Source organism: Scyliorhinus canicula, chromosome 5 (genome assembly GCF_902713615.1).
Source record: "Scyliorhinus canicula chromosome 5, sScyCan1.1, whole genome shotgun sequence".
Taxonomy (NCBI): Eukaryota; Metazoa; Chordata; class Chondrichthyes; order Carcharhiniformes; family Scyliorhinidae; genus Scyliorhinus; species Scyliorhinus canicula.
In genome coordinates, this window is record NC_052150.1 from 36,911,021 (window position 1) to 36,935,988 (window position 24,968).

Consider the following 24,968-nt stretch of genomic DNA (forward strand, 5'->3'; position numbering starts at 1 on the left):
TCCTTGGAATGAAGAACTTGTCGTATGAGGAACGTTTGAGGACTCTGGGTCTGTACTCGTCGGAGTTTATAAGGGTGAGGGGGGATCTTATTGAAACTTACAAGATACTGCGAGGCCTGGATAGACTGGACGTGGAGAGGATGTCCACTTGAAGGAAAAACTAGAACCAGAGGACACCATCTCAGAGTAAAGGGATGATCCTTTAAAACAGAGATGAGGAGGAATTTCTTCAGCCAGAGGTTGATGAATCTGTGGAACTCTTTGCCGCAGAAGGCTGTGGACGCCAATTCATTGAGTGTCTTTAAGACAGAGATAGATAGGTTCTTGATTAATAAGGGGGTCAAGGGTTATGGGGAGAAGGCAGGAGAATGGGGATGAGAAAATATCAGCCATGATTGAATAGCGGAGCAGACTCGATGGGCCAAGTGGCCTAATTCTGCTCCTATGTCTTATGGTCTAAGTCACCTGACCTTTTTCCCTGAAACATGACCAAGCTTCCAAAAAGCTCCGACTGGTTTGCAGGCAGACATACCCATATATTAAATGATTATTGCAATTCAATGAGTCTACAAACAGACAATAGTTTTCCCTGATGTGAAAACCATGGCCCATTTTGAAAATTGTAACTGATAAAGGGACTTTATATTGCTAAATGGATTGCCTTTACCTGGTCCTGGTAGAGGTATCTGTTAGTTTTTATATTGCAGTTTGTATTCTAACAATTTGACAGAAGAAAAGTGGAGTTGGTAGCGACGACTCAAGACAAGCAAGCAACATTTGTTTCAATTTGACAAATTTAAAATAGCAAGAGCTAAGGACACTTGCCTTTTGAATTGATAGAAAATGTGGAAAAGGCAACTTTTCTTTCGTCAGATGAATGAGTGTTTTTTCGGTATGAATAATGAAGAAAATAACTTAGTAATTTCAACTAACATAATCAGGCAGAGGTAAAGAGATCTGTGAATTTGTGGGGACATTGACTCTTGTGAAGTGGAGGACGAAGGTCAGAGAAACACAGATTAGGTATATATTGAAGGAGGAAACCACATCTGGGAACTGGCATTGTGGTAAAGAGAGAATAAGGGAGCTAGGAGGGAGAATAACTGTTGTTATTCAACGGGAAACCCTGTTGACAATGGCAAGACCAGAAGATGCAGGCCAATGGCGGGTGGTTGCACAGAGAATCCAGTCCAAGAAGTCATGGATTCCATCTATATCACTGGCCTCTGATTCTCAACCTCATCAGAAACCCTGACACTCATTTTTAAAGTAATGCAAAAAAAGTTCACCCAGATGCACCACCCCAGCATCAAGTTGGCAGCCACTGGCACTACCTGGGTACCCCTCCCCGAACTCTCCTGGAAGTACTGCTCACACACCTTCTGAGACCAGTTGTGCTTCTCGCTGTTCTTCCATCACACCTCTGTGGATGGGGTTTTTGATGTTGGATGAGGGTGGGGAATGAGGGTGCATATAGGTCTGATAATTATATGATAATTTATTGCAATGAGATTCCCAACGTTGAACCCAGCCCATCACCAACAGGGGAAGGGGGCAATCGCTTCCCGGTTTGATGTCGTAGTGAAACGCGACTTTGACCTTCTCGCTGTATTTTCCACCCCCGTCGCCAAAGACTTGGGTGCAGAAAATCCCAACAAGTATTTGGAAATGTGGATGGCTTAAAATGTCCCATGAGATAATGTCATAAGAACCGTTGCATTATTATTTGGAGAACTTTTGGAGAAAGTTCTAGAAATGCCATTGTGCTTTTAACATGTCAAAAGTCTATGGGATCAATCTCTCTTTACCAAAATCAGTTGCAGCAGAATGACCAGATCAGTAGTATTAAATAACCTAAAAATCCTCTCAACTCTTAATAACTGCGAAAACCCTCCTGCTTGCAGCTTCCCGCATCCAGCTGGCAGTTCCACCCAACTTGCAGCCATTTTCGCCTTGGTGCGTTCCTCGCCAACCCTCCCAACATAACGCCTTTCTCCTGTTCGCCGCCTCCTTCCCGCTTGCCATTTTTCTCCAAAACCTTCCTGTTCACCACATTCCTCTCCTAAACCCTCACTTTAAAGCTCAGGAGAAGGGTGGTGAGGCAGAGGAAGCATACAAGGGAGCCTGAGTGAAGGGTCAGGATCAGAAGTGGCAAGCAGGCAGGGTCAAGAAGCGAGCCACAAGGAAAAAAAAGGCCGACATAGCTACAGGCTCCAGGAACGGATGAGTGAATTTCAGATGTTGATTCCGCCTACTCCAGTCAGGCTTGGCTCTCATCCGTTCATTTTCTGTTGTGGGAAAGTGGGCTAGAGTGGCACGAAACCTAATTTGGCCATCAAGATATGTGTGGTTGAAAGAACTAAGTGATGGACTGTTGCACAGGCACTCAGTTTAGAGTGAACGCTGCTGACAACTACAGCATCCAGGAGTAAGAGCAAGTTTTGTGAGCAGAACCCTTTAAAAACCAAGTCCTTCACTCTACTCCCTGCAGGCTTCACAAACAATCAAGCATTTTTACTGACTCAGCAAGTCAGTAGAAATTAATTAACTTATCTGAAAGTATGTAATTCATTTAAAGTGTTAGTATAGGGTTTCCTCCTGCTGTTGAGTGCATGTTTAATTCTGTGATGTTAGAAGAGAGCATTACATGAAATGTTGAGGTCAAAGTGTAACCACCATAGTTCAATCAGTGTTACATGTCGACTGATATCATTATCTGTCTACTCTGCATACTTCTGACATATGTTCTGAACATCTATGCTAGAGCTCTTACCAAAATGGTGTTCTGCAGAACCCAGATCGGAACCATGGCATTAAAGTAGGGCTGAACAAATGGAAGCTACAGAGTCGAGTTTTTCATCCGGGATCTTTTTACATCAATCCGAGAAAGCTTTGGTTTTATGTATAATCAGAAAGCTGGCACCTATGATAGTACAACACTGAAGTATCAGCCTGGATTGAGCAAACAAAACTCTGGAGTGAAAACTGAACCATCTGAAGCCTAAAAGGAAAACAAAAGCCTGAACTTCAGAAAGATATTGACTGGAAGTCATCCCAGTGCCTCAAAGATCTTTATCCTTTTATTCTCATTAATATTTTCTCTCCCTTTCCCGTCTGTTGTTTGTTGATGGTTGTGTAGAGAGTGGGGCGAGTTAGGGAGGTGGGGTGGGAGGGTCGGGAAAGCCGTAGTAGTCAGTTATATTTTCTGTCCGTTTAATTAAATACTGTACATAATAAAACATAACTTGTGTTTTCAAGTTACACACTTGGTGACTGTAATTTATTGGAGTCAACCAAGGGCCTTGGGGTATTTTAGGTAAAATTTAATTTCACCTGCGACTCCGTGTCAGGTGGAATTGGAATTGACCACGCACTAGTCAAGGGTGTCAGGACAACTTAAAGAGAATGCAAATCTTATTCTAATCTTGCCTCAGAATCCAAAATTTGTGGGTTAATAGAACTACAAATCGCCTGGACCCAATAGCCTACATCAGTCATTTTCAAATCCAGGGATACGACCCATGGTTGGGTCGCAGGCAAGTGTCGGGAGGGCCCCATGGGCATGCGTCGTGGCATTCCCCGTCCCGGGGTCATGCGTCGCAGCTTTACTGATCATGGGAAGTAGTGCCAAACAACTTTTAAAAATGCCGTCCACAACCAGTTTTCAGAATGCCGACCATTCCGCCGCGCATGTGTGTGCGTGTACACTTACACACACGTACACACACACACGTACACACACACACACACACACGTACACACACACACACGGCCGTGTCACGTGTTCTGAGCGCGAGATTCCTCCAATTTGCAGCAGCCAGCTGTGCTAGTGTGAACTCTGGTGAACAACCCATGAAGACGCTCAAAACAGTAACATTGCAAGATAAAGATGATTATTTGAGGTATCGGTTTATTAATTGTGCCACAGCAAATTAGGATGCAAAGTTATGTGCGTTATATGCGGGGAAGCACGAGACACGAAAGTTTAAAACACTCAAAACGTCAAAGGCACGAGGTGTTTGAGGGCAAACCTCTATTTTATTTCAATGGATGCAGTGAGATCTTAAATCAGCAACTGAGGTCATTATCAGAACTGTAACATCAAATAACAAAGCAAGTGAGGTCGTTGGGACCAATCAGGCTCACTTGAAGGTAAGTGAAAATGGGCAGCACTGTGGCGCAGTGGTAGCACTGCTGCCTCACGGCACCAAGGAGCCGGGTTCAATCCTGGCCCTGGGTCACTGCCCGTGTAGAGTTTGCACATTCTCCCCTTGTCTGCATGGGTCTCACCCTCACAAACCCAAAGATGTGCAGGGTAGGTAGATTGGCCAGGCTAAATTGTCCCTTAATTGGAAAAAAAGAATTGCGTACTCTAAATTTAAAAAAAAGGTAAGTGAAAATGGTAGGTTTGCAAAGGTCAGCCAGCGTGGGTCCCGAGGGATGGCTGGTTGGTAAAAGTGGGTCCCAGGCAAAAAGGTTGAAAACACTGGCCCACATAGTAGGGTTTTTAAAAAGGCATGGCTACAGAGACAGTAGATGAATTGGTTTTGATCTGACATAGTAGGATGCATACAATGGCATGAATGGATGCAGTGCATCTGTATTTTCAAAACGCATTTACTAGGTGGAGTTTATTGTGAGGGCGTTTAATAAGGCTCGAGGGTAGAGCCAGATTCGTGAATCCACCACAATTAAGTCTATGGTGGCTAGGCCTATGGATTGCCTTCCCACCCTGCCTTCAATTGAAACTCTAAAGTGGGTAATTAATGGCCACTTACAGGCTTCATACCACCACTACAGGTATTAAGGGGGGGGGGGGGGGGGGGGGGGGGGGGGGGGGCATCTTGGATAGCGCCCATAACAATGGGAAACCCCGGAGTGCAGAGGTGCTTCCACTAGGTAAGTAAGTAGGGGGGACAAAAACCTCTCATCAGGTTAGTCACCTGTGCCCAACACCCTCATGCGATTGGACACGGCTCTCCTGGCCAATAAGACTTTTTGTGAGCAAATATCACAGGCCATAGACGAGTACGTACTAATAACCAGAATGGCAAAGACTCACCCCTCCACACTCCGGGTGGCTCTGAAGGCTGTGATCAAGGGTGAAATGATTGCCTCCAAGGCATGTAGGGATAGAGAAGAGAGGGTGTCAACAGCTGGTCGTACTGGAGGTAGACCTGCGATATTCCGAGGCCTTGACCGTAAAGCTCCGGATAGAGAGGAAAAAGCTACAAATGGACATTGACCACGAGGAAAGCAGTGCACCAACTCCGGCAAGCACGGGGGAACCCTGTACAAGCATGGAGTCAAAGCCAGCCACCTTGTTGACTCACCAACTGAGAAAGCAGGCAGCCACGAGGGAAATAGCTCAGATTAGAGATAACAAAGGCAAACTCGTAGCAGAGTCGGATTAGGTCAACAACCCCCCCCCCCCCCCCCAACAACAACAACCCCCCCCCCCCCCCCCCCCCCCCCCCCCCCCCCCCAGCATGAAACAGTTCCTCCAGAAAACAGGGGCTGGAAGCACCAGTACATCGGGAGAAGTCATGGAGAGTATTAACTCTCTGTGGAAGGCCCCGTGACCAGACAGATTTCTACAAAAAATTTGCACTGGTCCTGCATCTGCGGGAGATGTTCATAGATTCACTGGAAAGGGGTACCCTGCCATCTACGCTAGCACAGGCCTCAATCTCGCTGATACCCAAGCAAGACAAAGAACCAACAGAATGCGGGTCCTACAGACCCATTTCACTGCTAAACATAGATGCAAAAATACTGGCCAACATCGTAGCCAGGCGACTGGAGGACTGCATAACAGAGTTGACTGCAGAGGACCAAACAGGCTTTGTCAAAGGTAGACAATTAACATCAAACATCAGGCGCCTGCCAAACATGATAATGACCCCATCCGGGGGAGAACACTAAAGGTTCCAGAGGTGATTCATCTCCCTGGATGCAGAAAAGATCTTCGACAGAGTCGAATTGAAGTACCTCATAGAGGTACAGGAGCAGTTTGGGCTTGGAGCAAGCTTCACCTCATGGGTGAAACTCCAGTACAGTGTGCATACGGATAAATACCACCAGCTCTAAATATGTCCAGCTGCATAGAAGCACAAGGCAGGGATGCCCGCTGTCCCCGCTGCTGCTTTCCCTCGTGATCAGACCACTAACACTCACGCTCAGGGCGGCGAAGAATTGGAATGAGATTTGGAAAGGAGTCACAGAGCTTTTCTCTATGAGGATGACCTGCTCCTCTACATCACAGACCCACAAAGCAGCGTGGAGGGAATCATGAAGCTCCTGAAACAGTTTGGAGCCTTCGCAAGCTACAAACGTAAACTGAGCAAAAGCGAGGTCTTCCTGATGAACCCTTAAGGGGGAGGGGCAGAGCTGGAGGGGCTGCCATTTAAACAAGCCTAACACAAATTCCGCTACCTGGGGATCCAAATCACCCATGACTACACATGAATCCGCAAATGGAACCTGACCAGTCTGGTGGAGGAAGTAAAAAAGGACCTGCAGAAGTGGAACTCACTCCCACTGTCCCTGGCAGGGAAAGTGCAGACGATCAAAAAGAATGTACTGCCCAGGTTCCTCTTCCTGTTCCGATCCATACTGATCTACATCCCCAAGGATCATTGTGTGTATGTGGGGAGGAGGAGGGGGGGGGGGGGGGGGGGGGGGTAAGAACCCTACAATCCCCAAAAATGTACTGCAGAGAACGAGAACTACGGGGAGCCTAGGTCTCCTAAACCCGCAGTTTTACCACTGGGCTGCAACTGCGGAAAGGGGAAAGGGGTGGATAAAGGAGCCAGAAGCAGAGCGATTGTGAATGGAGGACGACTCCTGCACGGGACTTCCTTGCGGGCCTGGCCACGGCTGCGTTCCAAACCCCACTGACCAAGCACTCAACAGGTGATTGCAACACTCCGTTCGTGGACAACTGCGACAGCACTTCGGATTAACCAAAATGTCCATTTAAGCAACCATCTGCAATAACCAGAGGTTCGCACCAGCCATCTTCAAAAAGTGGAGACAGGACGGGGAGACGTTAACAGCGAGAGATTTCTACAAAGACAACAGACTGACAATACTTAAGGAACTAATAGAGAAGTTCCAGCTGACGGGGGTTAATGAGCCAAAATACATACAGGTCAAAAACATACTAGTGGGGAAAAAAGAATGTACCCGCAATCGCCACAGCAATCGCTGTTAGAGGGCTGACTAGATGCGGACATACTAGGGAAAGGGAACTGGGGCGGCCTAATAGGCAGGGTAAGCACACCGTTGGACAAAGTGGGAAGAAGATCTGGAGTTTGAAATAGGGTGGGTCTCTACAGCAGAACACTGTACAGGTTCAACTCCATCTCCACAAGCGCACGGTTAAGCCTAATGCAGCTGAAAGTGGTACACAGAGCACACTTAACCAGAACTCGAATGAGCAGGTTCTTCCCGGAGGTGGAGGATAAATGCGGTGCCAAGGAAGCTCGGCCAACCACGCCCACATGCTCTGGTCTTGCCCCAGGCCTGTCGAGTTCTGGACAGCCTTTTTCGAGGCAATGTCCATGGTGGTGGGAATGATGGTGGAATCGTGCTCGAGAGTGGCAGTCTTTAGGGTCGCAGAAGAGCCCGATCTCTTCATGGCTTTGCCTCCCTAATCGCCCGCCAGAAGATTGTGCTCAGCTGGCGATCAGCAGCACCACCCAAAGCTACAGATCAGCTGTCCAACCCGTCGGAATTTTTCCAGATGGAGAAAATTAAATTCGCCATTCGGGGGTCAGAAGAAGGCTTCCATAAAACATGGGAGCCTTTCAGCCAGGTGTTCCAAAACCTGTTTGTAGCCAACAGCCAAAAAGCTGGAAAGAGGAAGGGAGAGGAGAGCCACAGGATTGTTGCACTGGAGGCTGAAATAATAAGTTTGGTGATGACCCAGGGGAGCCTGAAGGGGAAGATCGAGGATCAGGAGAATCGGTTTCAGCGCCAACATATCCGGATTTGGGCCTGCCAGGGCATCAAAGGCAGGGATCTGGCCAACCACATGTTCTGGACAAGCCTCAAGCTCGTCAGGTTCTGCACCTGAGGAAGGAGCAGTGCTCTGAAAGCTCGTGTTTGAAACAAACATGTTGGACTTTAACCTGGTGTTGTATGACTTCTTACTGTGTTCACCCCAGTCCAACGCCGGCAGCTCCACACCATGTCAGGTTCTGGACAGCCTTCTTCAAGGCGATGACCAAGGTTGTGGGGGGTGAAGGTGGAACAGTGCCCGAGAGTGGCAGTTTTTGGGCTATCAAACCAGCCAGAAATCATATGGGGAAAGAGGGCCAACGCCTTTGCATTTGCTTCCTTAATCACCCACCGGAGAGTCCTGCTCGGCTGGCGATCAGCAGCACCACCCATAGCTGCTGGCAGACCTGTCAGAATTTCTCCTTCTGGGAGAAGATCAAATAAACCATCCGAGGGTCAGATTTTGGCTTCCACAAAGCGTGAGGGCCATTCATCAGCATGTTCCAAGACATGTTTGACGCCTATAACGGCTAGAAAAGGAGGGAAACGTATAGGAACTACCAAGGCCACATAAAGCAGACAGGAACGAGGGAGAGCCCCAAGGAATCGCCAGGAGGATACCCAGGGAGAGACCAACGAGGGGGCCAGAGGGACCCCCCACAATGCCAGAAGAGCAATATGAGCGACAAATAATCCATCTACGGCGGAGGAAAGGGCTTAAGACAGGGTTGAAAAATAGCAGGAAAGCGGAGGGGGAGAGAGACCAAAAAAAGAAGAAACTACATATAAATTGTAAATAATAATCATTTCAATCATCTCCTGTACAGTGTACATATGTAAAACAAAAATAAATAACAAAAGTTAACTGTTGTAAATAATGAAAGGCGACCGACATGAATATATTTCTTTTTTTAAATTTTGTTCTTGATGTGTGGTCACGCTGGCCTTTGTTTTGTACAATATAAAAAATACTTAATAAAAAAAATGATTAGAGCAAGTTATCACAGACAATACGATCCCTTCAGAATGCTGAAAGGGAAGAGGAAGTAAAAGTACATTCGTTGGTGGGATCCACGGGATGATCCACTGATTATGGAGTCTGAGGGGTGCAAAGTGAAGATAAGGGGGAACCTGATCATTGTTCTGAGGGACGAACGGATGAGAGCAAAAGTGCAGGAAATGGGACAGAGGGCCCTATCAACCACTCTGGGGAGAATTATCAGTAGGGGAAAAAGGAAGACGTATATCAAAAATGCTATTATAGAAGACTGCATCATCAAAACAAATGCAACAGAGATGGACAAACTGGGAGAATAAAATGGATTCCTTATAGAAAGCTGGGTGCAAGGAAACACATTCAAAATAGCTGTGGGACATAGCTTATGGTAAATATTTGTTAATTATTCCTGGCAGTTGAGACAGTCTGAGAAGCCTCTGCCACAGCCTGGTGCGAAATTCTCCGACCCCCAGCAGGGTCGGAGAATCGCCCGGGGCCGCCGAAAATCCTGCCCCCGCCGTGGCAGAAATTCTCCGCCACCCAGGAATTGGCAGGGGCGGGAAACGCGCCGCACCGAGCGGTGAGCCCCCTGCAGCGATTCTCCGGCCCGCGATGGGCCAAAGTCCCGCCGCTGGGAGGCCTCTCCCGCCGCCGAGGTTTGAACCACCTCTGGTGGCGGCGGTACCGGCGGCGTGAGCGGGCCCCCGGAGTCCTGGGGGGTGCGCGGGGCGATCGGACCCCGGGGGGTGCCCCCACGGTGGCCAGGCCCGCGATCAGGGCCCACTGATCGGCCGGCGGGCCAGTGACGTGGGGGCACTCTTTCCCTTCCGCCGCCGCCACGGCCTCCACCATGGCGGACGCGGAAGAGAATCCCCCAGCGCGCATGCGCGAACCGGCGAAGGCCTTTCGGCCAGCCCCGGCGCCGGGCGTCAAAGGCCGCTGGTGCCGGCTTTGGCGCCAGTCGGCATAGTGCCAACCGCTCCGGCGCGGGCCTAGCCCCTCAATGTGAGGGCTTGGCCCCCAAAGGTGTGGAGAATTCCGTACCTTTGGGGAGGCCTGACGCCGGAGTGGTTGGCGCCACTCCGCTACGCCGGGACCCCCCGCCCTGCCGGGTAGTGGAGAATCCCGCCCCCGGTCTTTCAATTCAGTACACTATAGTTGCTGTTTACAGTGTAGCCTGCCAACCTTTTTATAATTTAATCTCTCCTGTTTCCCAACTTAACACAAACCTTCACTGTTGTTCTTTTTGCCATTCTTTCTCCTTTCATGCGCTTAATAGATATTACATTTCAAACTTTTCACAGTTCTGATCAAAGGTCATTGATCTGAAATTTTAACTTATTTCTCTTTCCACAGATGCTTCCTGACCCAAGTATTTGCTGCATTTTCTTTTTATTTAAGATTTCCAGTATCCAGAGTATATGTTTTTGCAAGGATTAAAAATAACCTTCAACAAGTTTAAATTCTACAGTAGTCAACCAATTTCTGCCAAAGTATATATCGAGGACTGTTTCTCTTATTTGCTTCAAATTTTCTATTCATGTCTACCACTTCCAGCTGTGCATAACAAAACCATCTAAACGTCATTACTGCCACCAATCTTATCTTTTCATATTACCACAACTTTTCCTTCAACTAATAATTTGTGTAGTCTGGAACCTAGGTTTCCGTGCAACTGGCATTATATGTCTCTGTAATGAAAAAGGTAGAGACTTTCTGGTAACATTTCCCCTGTGGTGTCGAGTTTTTCAAATTTGGCACACCATCCATTACATGAAACATTAATTCCCTCCACGCAGGCGCACTGTAGATCTAGTGTGAACTATTTACAAGATGTACTGTAGCAACTTGTCAAGGCTTCTTTAACAGTGCCTCTCGATCTTCCAGTGACGGCGGGCAGGAGGCAGCCGCACATTGGAGGGCTCCCGTTCGGGAAAGGCATTTTCGGGGTTTAACGCCCGGTCCCAGGAGCAACGGAGGCAGCAAAAGCAGGGAGAAGGCACAGTGAAGGGGAATGTCGAAAATAAGTTATAAAACGGCCATGAAAAAAGCAGCTGAAAGTCCGTCGGCGAGTGGAAAGATCACCGCAGGGACGGCAAGAAAAGTTGAGGCTGGGGCACCAGGGGAGGCCGCATTGCACACGGCTGAAGAAATGACGAAAGGTGATGGCCGTGGAACTCAAAAGGCAGTTCACAAAACACATGGAGGCGATGAGGAAGGAGGCGGGGGCGGTATTGAAAGTGCTGGTGGAGGAGGTGATTGCCCCAGTGAGGGTGGCGGTATTGAGCGCAGTGGCAGATGTGCGGGGGAGCAAGGTGAGGCGCTGAAGGAAGTGGAAGAGACATTATTGCAGCACAGAGATCAACAAGGGTCTGCGAGCCAAAATGGACGACTTGGAAAACAGATCCAGGCCGACAGAATCTGAGGATTGTAAGTCTGCCCGAAGGTGCGGAAAGCCCTAGGCCGACTGAGTATTTTGCCACGATGTTGGCGAAGCTATTGGGGGAGGGGAATTGATCCCTCCCGATATGAACTGGATCGGGCTCATCGGTCGTGGAGGCCTGTACCAAAGGAGAGTGAGCCGCCAAGAGTAGTGACTCTGTTTTCGTAGATGCAGTGTGAAGGAGAAGGTCCTGTGCTGGGCAAAGCAGAAGCGGGTGATGCAGTGGGCTGGAGCTGGTATACGCATGTATCAGGACTTTACGGTGGAGCTGGCGAGGAGGCGGGCTGCCTTCAGCCGGGTGAAGGCGGCACTGTACATCAGTAAGGTGCAGTGCGGCATAGTATACCCAGCTAAGTTGAGGGTGACCTACAAATTCAAGGACTTTTATTTTGGGACAGCGGAAGCAACAGAGGAGTTTGCAAAGGCAGAAGGACTGTGGCTGAATTGAGAAATGGTCATGTACCAATGTAGCCTCATGTAACTGTATTTTTTCACTGCGTGCTGGTGTATGTGCTAAATGAGCCAACGTTGTAGATATTTCGACAAGGGAAGAGATGGGACTTTCACTTGCAATGATGGTTCTTTGGGGCTTGGGTGTGTATGTGGGGTTTGAGCGCTAAAGGGGATTTCTTGGTTTTCCTGGGACCGGGCAAGGGGGAAAGACACCCGGGCGGGGGCCTCCACGCTGGCCGGTTTACGCTGCCATCAGAGCCTGGCAGAACAGGTTCCAATGAGTCTAGCCGGGGTGGAAAGTTGGGGGGGGGGGGGAAGGAACAGAGGTTGGGGGAGGAGTTTTATAAGAGGAAGTGGAGGGGAGGAGTCTGGAGGGGGGGGTTTACAATTCATGGGTGTTATTTACGGTACTCTTTCGGGGATTGGATGCCATTGAATGTTGGGGGGGATGGATGCTATAGGTCAATGGTGACCGTAGGCAATTCCTGATTCCTTTTTTTTTTCCCTTTGTTTTCCCACCATGGGAGGGTTTGTTTTATTTGAGGCTTATATTGTCAGGTGGGGCGTTGTTTGGGGTGATGGGAGGATGGGATCGCTGTTGTTGATAAGGGGATTGACTTTGTATTTGTTACCATTTACTGCTTGTTGGTGGGGTGTAAATTCTGAAGAAAGTGTGAAAATGGAGAATAAAAATATTTTACAAAAAAACAATACCTCTCAAACTCATTACCTCCGCTGTCAGGAAGGAGGGTCGCAGGTGCATAACAACAACATTTTCTGCAAGCTCCCTTCTAAGTTACAGATCATCCTGACTTGGAAATATCATCACTGAGTTAACATCTTGGTACTCCCTACCCAATAGGATTGTGCAAGCCCATACAACAAATGGACTGCAGTGATTCAAGCAAGCAGCTCGCCACCACTGTATCAAAGGAATTAGGGACAGGTCTTGACATCGAGGTCCACATAGAATCCATAGAATCCCTTCAGTGCACCGAGCCTCCAAAACACGACTCTACCCAGGCACACTCCCCCACCCAATCCCTGCAACCCCGCATATTGATCATGGTGAATCCACCTAACCTGCATTTTTGGACACCAAGGGGTAACTTAGCATGGCCAACCCATGTAACCCGCACATCTTTGCACATCCCATGAACAAATTTTAAAAAGGCTACTGGGACTATGATCCCAACAGTTCTGGGGTGGGTTTGGGAATCAAGTGTTCTGCTAGGCTACCAGTGATTCACAACACTATAATACTTACCTGTTGACAATCTTTTGCTATGCTGAGCTGCTTGCTGTGCACTTTGTTGTAGAATGTTCAAGCATTCACCAAGGCAGCTCATGGTAGCAGCTGAGGTAGCTTTCAAAAGCAGCAAATCTTGATCCAATGCAGATAGAGGCCCACAAGGTGGGAGAGATTCTATTGAATGCACAAGACTCTTTTGTTGTCCTTCTGCCTGGTTCATCATCTATTAAAACAAAAATTAAGAGTCCAGTGGATCTGTACATGAATAACAGTTGAAGCCAAAACATGTGAAATTCAGTGAAATTCATCACCATCAGAAATACAAAATTACCCCGACTGTGTTTTTCCAAGAATGGCAATACACAAGATTAATTTTCCAATAAAGGTCAAAAAGAAAATGCCAAATTTCTCATTCAGCAACCATTGAGGATTGCACTAACACCTTCACACCAAAATAAAAACATAATCTGAATACATTAAAATAATTCCAAGATTATAATCCATGAAAGATTTCATACCGCAAACTAAATTTGTTTTACTGCAGTCAGCAAGAGAAATTTAAGTTTAAGATGTTGCACAGTGAAAATCATTGTACATTAACAAAACACAAATATTTTAATATGCTTAAGATTACTGTGATAAACATTTAAGTGAATTTGTAGCCATTATGTGACAAACAATTTGGGCAACTTTTCTCGAGTGGCCTAAATCTCTGCATTGAATGTATGATCCTCCTTTGCTCCAAACAAAAAGTAGTAACATCATATTCACCTTTAAATAAAGAAAAGCTCCACACAAAGGAGATAATCGCTATGGTATAACAAGCTGCGTGGGAAGTTTCCCTTGGCAATCTTGACGTCATTGACATCATGATATTGGGTCATTGTCGAGCTGACCACCGTGACTACTGTGCCCCTTGCTTACTTCCCAACTCGAGTTATTTTAATCTGATTATTGAAAGCCATGAGAAGTCTATGGAAGTCTAATTTAAATATCACTATGAAGTTCCCAGCTTCTCTAGACAGGGCACAAGCACACCTCACAACGAACCACTGTTTTAAAAAAATGGTGGCAGGCATGTATACAGTAGGCTTGCATTTCACATTTTCATTGTTAACCCAAATCCCAAGCCACTCTCATCCATCTGGGAGGGGTTTAATATCAATCCCAATGAGAAGGATTTAAAATTTAAAGTCACTGCAAATTCAGAAAGAAGATCGAATGGCAAGGAGGCAAGAGTTTTGAATGTAGAGGTTACAGTTACATAGAATAGGCATTACAGAAATAGGCTATTTAGTCTAACAGGCCCACAACAATGTTTAAGCTGTACATGAGCCTCCCACACCCTACTTCGTCAAAACTCACCAACCCATCTGTCGATCCCTTTCTCCCTCATACAATTAAAGCTTCTCTTTAAATGTATCTATGCTATTCACCTCAACGATCACCTCAACAAAATTTCCACATTCTAACTATTCTCTGGGCAAAGAGGTTTTTTCCAAATTCCCAATTAGACTTATTACCGACTATTTTATATTTACTGACCCGAGACTGGATTTCTCCCAAGTGGAAACATCTTACTTACATCATCTCACACTTGCTTATATCAAAATATATATGCAAGTTTATTAATGTCTTTGTGCATTTTCTCAGTCATTCTCATTATATACTGGCACAGAACGTCTGATTTCCGAAAGCCATACCCAAGAGATATCCCAGCAGATGTGCCGGTGGGCACTCCCCATAATCTCCATGTAATGACTGGTCATCCAGGAAGTAAAAGATGCATGGGAACACCAGCACCAGCAAGTTTCCAATGGGCAACTACATACTCCAACTTAAACCAGAGACTTTGGATGGTTTCAAGTGTCTTACTCGTTTTGTTATGCAGGAAAAGGCAGAAGAATTACAATCACTTGCTTGTAACTCCTGGGTAGTTAAAGTGTGACCAACCATTGATCTCCCACCACCCAACATGTGCCCCCAACTACCGCACCCCATCAACCACAGTTCCAAGTCAGGATGATATGTGACTTGAAGGGGAACTTGCAGGTGCTGGTGTTCCCATGCATCTGTTACCCTTGCCATTCTAGGTGGTAAAGATCATGAATTTGGAAGGCTTTGAGCTGGTTTACAGCTAGTGCTGTTAAAGGGAGGTCTGGCTTCACTTCCCCAAAGTTTCTGCACCGCACTGAAGGCCTCGGGAACCCGCTGCCCTCCACTATTTCTCCCTTGGCCAGAGCTGGGGCTGCATTTTAGTACAAGTTAAAAGGAGTGGAGTTGCAATCCGGCGGTCATTGCTATTCCACAGAAGTTCTGTCCAATTATACATCCGAATTGGATGTTTATCATGAACTTTTAAATTTTAATACCAGTTCCAGTGTCTCAAACATTTATGAAAATACTGAACAATAGGATTCTCCCACATCGATCCTTGTGGAAAACCATTTTCCAACTTTTGTCAATCTGAGTAACTATCCTTAATAATTATTCTCCATTTTATTTGTAGCCAGCTTTCTATTCATTGTTATTTGCCCTCAATTCCACATGTTATGACCTAAATCATGAGTGCACTATGCTGTACCTTATTAAAGGCCTCTTGAAAATCCAAATATATTACATTTACTACATTATCCTTGGCTACTACTAAAGGGCAGCACGGTAGCATGGTGGTTAGCATAAATGCTTCACAGCTCCAGGGTCCCACGTTCGGTTCCCGGCTGGGTCACCCTCTGTGCGGAGTCTGCACGTCCTCCCCGTGTGTGCGTGGGTTTCCTCCGGGTGCTCCGGTTTCCTCCCACAGTCCAAAGATGTGCAGGTTAGGTGGATTGGCCATGCTAAATTGCCCGTAGTGTCCTAGGAAGTAAGGTTAAGGGTGGGGGGGGGGGGGGGGGGGGGGGGGGGGGGGGGTTGTTGGGTTACGTGTATAGGGTGGCTACATGGGTTTGAGTAGGGTGATCATTGCTCGGCACAACATCGAGGGCCGAAGGGCCTGTTCTGTGCTGTACTGTTCTAGCTATGTACTGTTACTTCAAGGTTGGTTAAGCATGACCTTCTCTATTGAAATTTATGGTGATTTATGTTTAATTGCCATTTGGTTTCTAGAAGTGTTTCTGTTACATTTCAAGAGTAAAGATTCTTGTCCTGTAATGCTAATTGGGCTACGGTTCCCTCGACTTGTTACAGCTCCCTTTTTAAATATAGGAACCATATTAACACCACTAACAACCAGGCACTATGGGTTGGATTCTCTCCCCCACGCCGGGCGGGAGAATCGCCGGGGCGCCGCACGACACACCTCCCCCCCCCCCCCGGAAACCAGCTCCATGCAAATCGCGCCGGGCCGCTCAGAGAATCGCCGCAAGCGATGGAGCCTGGCCCGCGATCGGGGCCCACCGATTGGCGGGCTGGCCTCTTGCCTGCCTCCCCCTCCGGGCCTACCTCCTTCCGCGGCCGGCCCCAGAACACCGGCGCCATGTTGGTGAGGGGCCGGCGCGCGTAAGAAGTTCCCCGCGCATGCGCAGGATGGCGCGGCCCAACTGCGCATGCGCAGGATTGAGCTTCTCCAACTGCGGCATGAATCGCTCCAGCACCGTGCTGGGGGCCAGAATAGGTCGTGCCCGGGACCTGTTCGCGCCGTCGTGAAACGCAACGGGCACCCAGGCCATCGGAGTCCTCAGGTGGTCGGGCTTTGGGTGTGGAGGTACCCTGGCACTCCCACTGGCTCCTGGGCACTGCCAATCTGACACCGTGGCACTGCCAAGGTACATGGGTGGCACTGCCAATTCGAGGGTGCCAGGCTGGCAGTGGCCAGGTGCCAGGTTGTTCATGCCAGGAATCAGGCCCAGAGGGGCCCCACATTTATAATGTGGGGCTCAAGGGCCACCTGGCAGGTAAGTTGGGGCATTGGGGGGTCAGTGAGCTGTGGGGAGGAGTCCAAAGGGGTTGGGAGATCAGGGCTGCAGGCGCCTACAAACACCCCGCTTTATGCACCCAAAATGGGATATTTTTGGGGCATTAAGTCGTACCCATGTCTCCAACTAAATAAGAACATCTGCTGTTTTATGACTCAGTATTGTAAATTATATGGTGGAGAGTTTTTAAAAATAAATTTAAATTTAGAGTACCCAATTTTTTTTTCCAATTAAAGAGAAATTTAGTGTGGCCAATCCACCTAACCTGCACATCTTTGGGTTGTGGGGGTGAAACCCACGCAGACACAAGGAGAATGGTGCAAACTCCACACAGACAGTGACCCAGGGCCGGGATTGAACCTGGGTCCTCAGCGCCGTAGGCAGAAGTGCTAATCACTGGGCCACCGTGCTGCCCTGCATACTCTGGCTTTATCCAGTAAACACAAGTTACCTTTTGAAATATCTGTGCGACTTACCAGCCTCTAGATGTTTACCAGAGTTTTTTTTTTCCCCATCCACTGAAACTACTTTTAAAATTCAACCTCTAAAAATAAAACGCCAGGCTTCTAAATGAACTACGATGTTCGGCTTGCATAACAGGTTCTTTGATGAAGTAACAAGCAGGGTGGATAACAGGAAACCAGTAGATTTGGTGTGTTTAGATTTCCAAAAGGCATTTGATAAAGTGCTTCATTAAAGGTTACTACGCAAGACAAGTGTGTTGTGGGTGATATTGCAAATTGTAACTAATGGAGTTCCATGGGGATTAGTGCTGCGGTCTTAAATATTGACAAACTATATAAATGACTCGAACAAAGTTATTTATACTGTGTGTGGTAGCTAAGCTTGCAAATGATAGAAATAAGGAAGGAAAGCAAGTTGTGAGGAGTGAAGGGATATAGATAGGTAAGTGAGTGGGCAAAGGTGTGGCAGATGGAGTATGTGGGAAAATTTGAGCTTGTCCACTTTGGCAGAAAGATTAGAAAAGCATAATATTATTTTAAATCAAGACTGCAGAACCTAATACCAAGGGATCTGGTTGCCCTGGTATATGAATCACAAGAAGTTACTTGGGGATTGGGAAAGCAAATGGATTGTGGCTAGCCTTTGTTTCAAGCGGAATGGAGAGTAAAAGTAGGGACAACGGGATATGTCCCACATTGCACCTTTTTCAACTACACAAAACCTTGCGCAATACATTCCCTGTTTCATTTCCCGGGGCAATGCCTTGACCAGAATCAACCTGCCCCGTTTGAATGCTGTATTCTCTATAAAAATGTCTCCACCATCTCTTCTCATGCAGTTTAAATTGCTGTACCCCTTAATTGTTGGTAATTTCTTGCAAGCTGTCCTGATTCGTGCATGCCAAAAAGCTTTGAGAGCATGTCTCTTATTCAGCAATACTCAACATCTGATGCATTTTGTACAGTTTTGAGCTCTTTACTTGAAGAATATAATTGTATTACTACCGGGATGGGAGAAATGATCATACAATCTAGCCCTACTACTCTGCCATTTCAATTTGCTCACCAAAATGGCCAATTGTTTACCTCCTCTACTGATATGCAGAATAAGAGAGACTTTAACCAGGCTTCTTTCAATAAACTTTGAATCATTGTTTATTATAAAATAAAAAAAACCTTTATGAAGCTGCAAAAACCTGGTTAGCAGACATTTGTAACCAGCACACGTGCACACAAATGCATACACACAGGGGGTATCTGCAGAGAAGGGCTTGAAAGTATAGACATTATAAAATAAAGACTATAGTTTGCAGGGTTTTGACACTGTTGACCTAGAGTTCCCTCGTGTGAAGTCCTGGTGAATATCTGAAAGTCAACAGGACTTTCGCATAAGAGAGAATATAGGGCCAGTTAAATTCTTCTGGTCTGAGCTTTGCAAGTCCAAATGCAGACAAGTTACGCTCTGATGAGAACCACACACAATTTCAGGCAAGATCAAGACAGAGACTTATTCCCCAAGAAGTTTCAAATCTTAAAAGGTTGGGTCTGCCACCTAATTCCCACTAAGTCATTAGCATTTGCCTTTCACTTTTTCTCTCCCACCCCCCACTTTATCTCTCCCACCCCCACCTCCACTTTTTCTCCCCTCCCCCACCAATTAAAGTGATTGTGGCTCAAAACTAACAGATTTTTCTCAAATACTCTGCATGATTTGTTGTAAGAAGGCAGGATCGCTCACAGTCCAAGGTGAACTTAAGATCTTCTTGATCTTCTTTCAAAGGCCAACATCCAGGTGTCCATATAATGCAATGTCTTTCCATATTTACAAAACAATATAGTTCAAAAAGAGATGATTTCCAACAAATTCATTGGAAGTAACTCAGAAGGTTCATGCGGCTGATATGTGGGATTGGAGTTGACTTATGAGGAAAGGCAAAGCATGTTGGGCCTACACTTAAGGTTCACTTTTGATCTATTGAATGGCAGAGCACGCTTGAGTGGCCAAATGGCTGACTCCTGCTCCTATTTCTTACAATAGTAGACTTTGGTCCTGGAATAACTGTGATCTATTACTAACGTGATGTCTCTACAAAACAAAAATTGGCTATGTTTTTAATTCCATGCATGATTTTTGAGTGTTTCCATGTGGTTGTATTCACTCTTGATCAGGAGGCACGAGGAGATGAACGTTTGACATGGCTGATCACTCCTCCAACCAAATAATTTGAAACAACACGTGTTAGCTTCAGATTGTTACTCCTATTGTCATGCATGACAAGCGAATCACTGGTTAAGTTTCATCTGAATGATCCACATCCTATTGCCATTTGGACAATACCCATTTCACACCTTTCTTAATGCAGTGAAGCTAACGCTTCTGGTATCTCAGGCAGAAATTGAGATTTTTTGAATTAATTTGCACAGACAGCATTTATTGACCATCCCTAATTGCCCTTGAACTGAGTGGCTTTGCTTGGCCATTTCAGAGAGCATTTAATAGTCAACCCCATGTTTGAACAATTTTCATAGCTGTCGTGTAGTTCAGATCATCTTTGTTAAATCTGAAATTTTAAAGAAAATATTTTTTTTTAAAGTTAACCATATTTTTGTGGGTCTGGAGTCACATGTAGGTCACACTGGGTGATGATGACAGATTTCCTTCCCCTAAAGGACATTTTCATGACAATCTGCATTGTTTCACGGTCATCATTAGTTAGACGTTGAATTCAGGTTTTTTTATTATCTTTCACCGGCTACACCCCTTTTCATTGTTCAATACACAAGATACACTATCCAAAGGGACACTTGATTCTTTTCAGCTTCACGTTGTGATCATCAAACATTTTTAACATTTCAGCAAACAATTGATGACTCCCTCTTCCGTTGCAGTCTCATGGTCAACATATCATCCTGATTAACAAGCAATGCAGCACTCCTTGTGAAATTCTATTTTTGTTTTGAAAATTATTGAAGATGTCACCCCTAGGGCAGCTTCATGTAGGACTGTATGTTTATAATGATGCTTTCAATCCAACTTCCAGTCCGGCGGCATGAAGCAGCGACCACATCTCGGGTAACACCGGAGGGGCAAAGCTAAATGCCAGAGGTGAGGGGAGATTGACTGCCCTCGTCATCAAGGTAGCATTTGACTGAGTATGGCATCAAGGAGCCCTAGCTAAACTGGAGTCAATTGGAATCTCTCCGCTGGTTGGAGTCATACATGGCACAAAGGAAGATGGTTGTGGTGGTTGGAGGTCGATCACCTCAACTCCAGGCCCAACCATCTTCAGCTGCTTCAATGACCTCCCTACCATCCTCAGGTCAGAAGTGGGAATGTTTGCGGATGATTGCACAATGTTCAGTACCATTCGCGACTCCTCAGATAATGAAGCAGTCCATGTCCAAACGCAGGAAGACCTGGATAATATCCAGGCTTGGGCTGACAAGTGGCAAGTTACTTTTGCACCCCACACCCAACAAGTGTCAGACAATGACCATCTCCTACAAGAAAGGATCTAACCACCACCCCTTGACATTCAATTGCATTACCTTAACTGAATCCCCCACAATCAACATCCTGGGGATTACCGTTGATCAGAAACTGAACTGAACGAGCCATATTAATACTGTAGTTACCAGGACAAGTCAAAGGCTAAGAATCCTCCGGTGACTAACTCACCTGACCTCCCAAAGCATGTCCGCCATCTACAAGGCACAATGCAGAAGTGCAATGGAATACTCTCCACCTGCCTGGAAAGTGCAGCTTCAACAACACTCAAGAAGCTCGTCACCATCCAGGACAAAGCAGCTGCCCTTGATTGCTTATCCTTCCACAAGTATTCAAATTACCCCATCAATGAACAGTGGCAGCCATGTGTACCACCTACAAAATGCGCTGCAGTAACTGTACCATCTAGAAGGACAAGAGCAGCAGAAACCTGGAAACCCCACCACCTGGAGGCTCCCCTCCAAGTCACTCAACCCTGTCAGTGGGGAAAATTGCTGGTACTCCATCCCTCACAGCACAGTGGGTGTACATACATCACAAGAACTGCAGCGGTTCAAGGCGGCAACTAAGGATAGGCAATAAATGCTGGCCTAACCAAAGACATCCACCACCCATAATACAATTTTAAAAAAGGCCAATTTTAGGAATTTGTTTTTTTAAAACGGACTTGCCCGGTCGAGCAATCAGCTGGAAATCGTGCAATGTCAAAATTAACATCGAAGAAGAGCGGAGAGGTGAAGTTGCAGATGTCTAGCCCGAACAAGGAGGCATCAAAGATGGCAGAGGATGTCGCCATGCCCATCACCTTAAACATAATGGCAGGGGTGGTAGCTAGAGAATTTTAAAAAATTGGTGGAGAAATGGATGAATGCTTCAAGAAGCACGGTTAGGAATTGAAGGCTTCATTAAAAACCATGGTGGAGGAAGCTTTGGGCCCAGTCAGGGAGCAACTGAAGAAAACAAACAAAGCGTTAGATGTGCAGGCAGAGAAATTGAAAACGTGGATGAGGCCTTATCTCAGCACGAGGACAGACTTGCATCCCTGGAAGCTGAAATGGCAATAATCAGAGACAGGAACAAGGACCTCAAAGCGAAGCTGGATGATTTAGAAAATAGGTCCAGGCGCATGGCGGATCTACCCGAGGGATTTGAGGGCGAAGGCCGACCGAATGCTTTGCTGCAAAGTTCTCCCAATAGATGAGCGGTGATGAGGTATTAGCTGTGCCGGAGTTCTACAGGGTACACATGGCCCTGAGGCAGAAACTGCAACCAAATGAGCCATCGTGAATGGTGATTATTCGGTTTCAGTTTCCAGGAGCCCAAAGAAAGCCCAAAACATCAGCTGGGATGGCAATATGGTAAGGATTTACAAGGACATTGGCACGGAACTGGCAAAACTACGGGCGGCCTTCAACATGGTGAAGATGGTCCTGTTTAATCGAAGAGTGCAATTTGGGGTTGTGTACCCAACAAAATTGATGGTCACATTTGCATCAAAAGATTTCTATTTCAAAACCCTGAGCAGGCGGAGAACTTGATCAAAAATCATGGTCTGAACATGGCTTGAGGGATGCGGGCGAGCGGTTGGGGTCTTAATATTTTATTGATTTTGTTCATGTTCATGTCGTTAAGGTGTTGAGTTGGATTATGGTGGATGTGCTTGGATGGGGTTGTTTCCTCTTCTGCTTTTTGAGATTATCCTTTTTTACGGGCTTAGTAGTTGCTGGGACGACGGGGGTGTCTTTCCTCAGTTTAAGGCCTGTGTTTACTATGGGCAGGAAAGATTGGGGGAGAAACGTGCTTGGGACAGATATCAAGGCAATGGTTAAGGAACAGGTAGGACCCAAGAGTGCGGTAGTCACCTTACTAGCACGAGAAAGTTAGCTAGTTAGTGGAAGTGTGGGGATGAAGCTGCGATTTATTGGGTCAGTTTGGTTAAGCTCAATGGGTCAGGGGGATGGGATGGAACTGACAGTACCCAGTCATATGTTTCTGTTCCACCATTTAGGATGGGGGGGCACTATGGGTTTGATCGCAGGGCCCGGGGGTCCTTATTAAGGAAAGGGTCCGGTTTCGTTCAGAGAAGGTATTAGCAGATGGGGGAGGGAGGTATGTTATAGTAACGGGGGGTGTTAGAAGGTGCTGTTGGTAAATGTGGTAAATGTGTACACCCCGAATTGGGATGATACAATGTTCATGAAATGCCTGCTGGCAAGGATACCTAATCAAGACACTCATCACCTTATTTATGGGAGGAGACATGAATTGCGTGCTAGACCGAGGGTAGATTGTTCCCGGCCATGATCGCTGGTCCTGGGGGGTATAGCAAACACACTAATTGCTTTTATGGAAGAAATGGGACATGGGAAGGGGGAGGTTGTAATTAGAAGAGAAATTCTTTCAAGGCCCATGTAGAGCTGGAGGTGAGGAGGGAGCGGGAATGTAGATAATGTCATAGAGATAGATTGTAAGTATGCAGTCAATTCATCCCAAGAACTATTAGCGGAGAGGAGAAAGCTGCAAATACAGTTTAATCTGACCACTACACCAACAGCTGAGGCGAGCTAAAGGGCTATTTACGAATATTGAGAAAAGGCAAATCGGCTTCTGGTACATCAACTGCGGAAACAGGAGACTGAGAGGGAGATTGGCCAGATTAGGACATGGAATCGGGGGGAACTGGTCTCAGATCAGAAAATAAATTAAGTATTTAAGACCTTTAACAACTTTTTTTTTAACAGACAGACGTTCCACAGGATGGGCAAGATATGGTGGAATTCCTGGGTGAAGTGGAGTTTCCCAAGGTGGAGAAGAAGTTACGAGAGGACGTTGAAGCTTCGCTGAAATTGGGTGCAATCAAACAGGTGCAGTCAGGGAAAGCACCAGGACCCAACAGGTTACCGGTGGAATTTTATTAAAAAATTCATGGACCTATTAGCTCCTCTATTGTTTGGGATGTTGAGGGACCCCTTGCAGAAAGGTGTTTTGCCACAGACACTGAGGCAGGTTTTGATTACCCGGCTCTTGAAAAAAGATAAGGGCCCCTTAGATCCTTGCACAATTGACCAATCTCCCTATAAAATGTGGACACGAAGCTGAAGCTAAGGTGTTGGCGTTATGACTGGAACCTTATTTGCCAGAGGTGGTGTGGAAAGACCAAACGGATTTCGTTAAAGGACGAAGGTTGACGGTAAACGTGAGATGATTGTTGAATGTGGGGCTTGCTACAGGGGTGGGGCAGGTACCGGAGATCATAATCTCGCTTGATGCGGAGGTGGTGTTCGACTGGATAGAGCGAGAGAGACTGTTTGTGGTTTTAGATAAATTTTGATTTGGGCTGGACTTTGTAGCGTGGGTGCGGCGGTTATATATGGCCCCTTTTGCCAGTGTTTGCACTAACAAAGTGGCTTCTGCCCCCTTTCGTCTCTGCCATGATACCAGACAGGGATGTCCGTTGTCCTCTTTGCTGTTTGCACGAGCACAACAGCCACTAGCCATGGCCTTGAGGTTCTCGCATACATGGTGAGGAACAGTTAGAGGCGGTGTGAAACACAGGGTCTCACTGTACGCCGACGACTTATGTGAGGGATCCGAAGGCGTCAATAGATATTATGGGAATCTTGCAGCGTTTTAAGGCCTTCTCTGGTTACAAGATAAATATTGGAAAGAGTGAATACTTTGTGGTTGGTTGCTGAAACAGAGAGGGGAGTGCCATTCCAGCTAGCTGGAAGTAAATTTTGGTATTTGGGTGTCCAGTTAGCAAGGGACCGGGGGAAACTCTGGAGGTTGAATTATACAAATCCAGTGGCAAAGGTCAAAGCAGACTTGCAAAGATCAGACGATCTCCCATTAACCCTGGCAGACCGAGTGCAAGTTAAGATGAATATCTTGTAGAGATTTCTTTTATATGTATTTTATTCCAAACATGTGTAA

At 46.5% G+C, this 24,968-nt stretch overlaps 1 protein-coding gene across 1 annotated transcript in view; it reads right to left on the minus strand.

Moving 5' to 3' along the window:
- The window catches only part of LOC119965910 (oxysterol-binding protein-related protein 10-like), a 287,075-nt gene that overhangs the window by 148,563 nt on the left and 113,544 nt on the right, over positions 1–24,968 (minus strand). Inside the window, exon 5 of the mRNA XM_038796909.1 lies at positions 13,165–13,372. Coding sequence (XP_038652837.1) covers positions 13,165–13,372 — 208 coding nt within the window. The remainder of the gene's footprint in view (positions 1–13,164; positions 13,373–24,968) is intronic.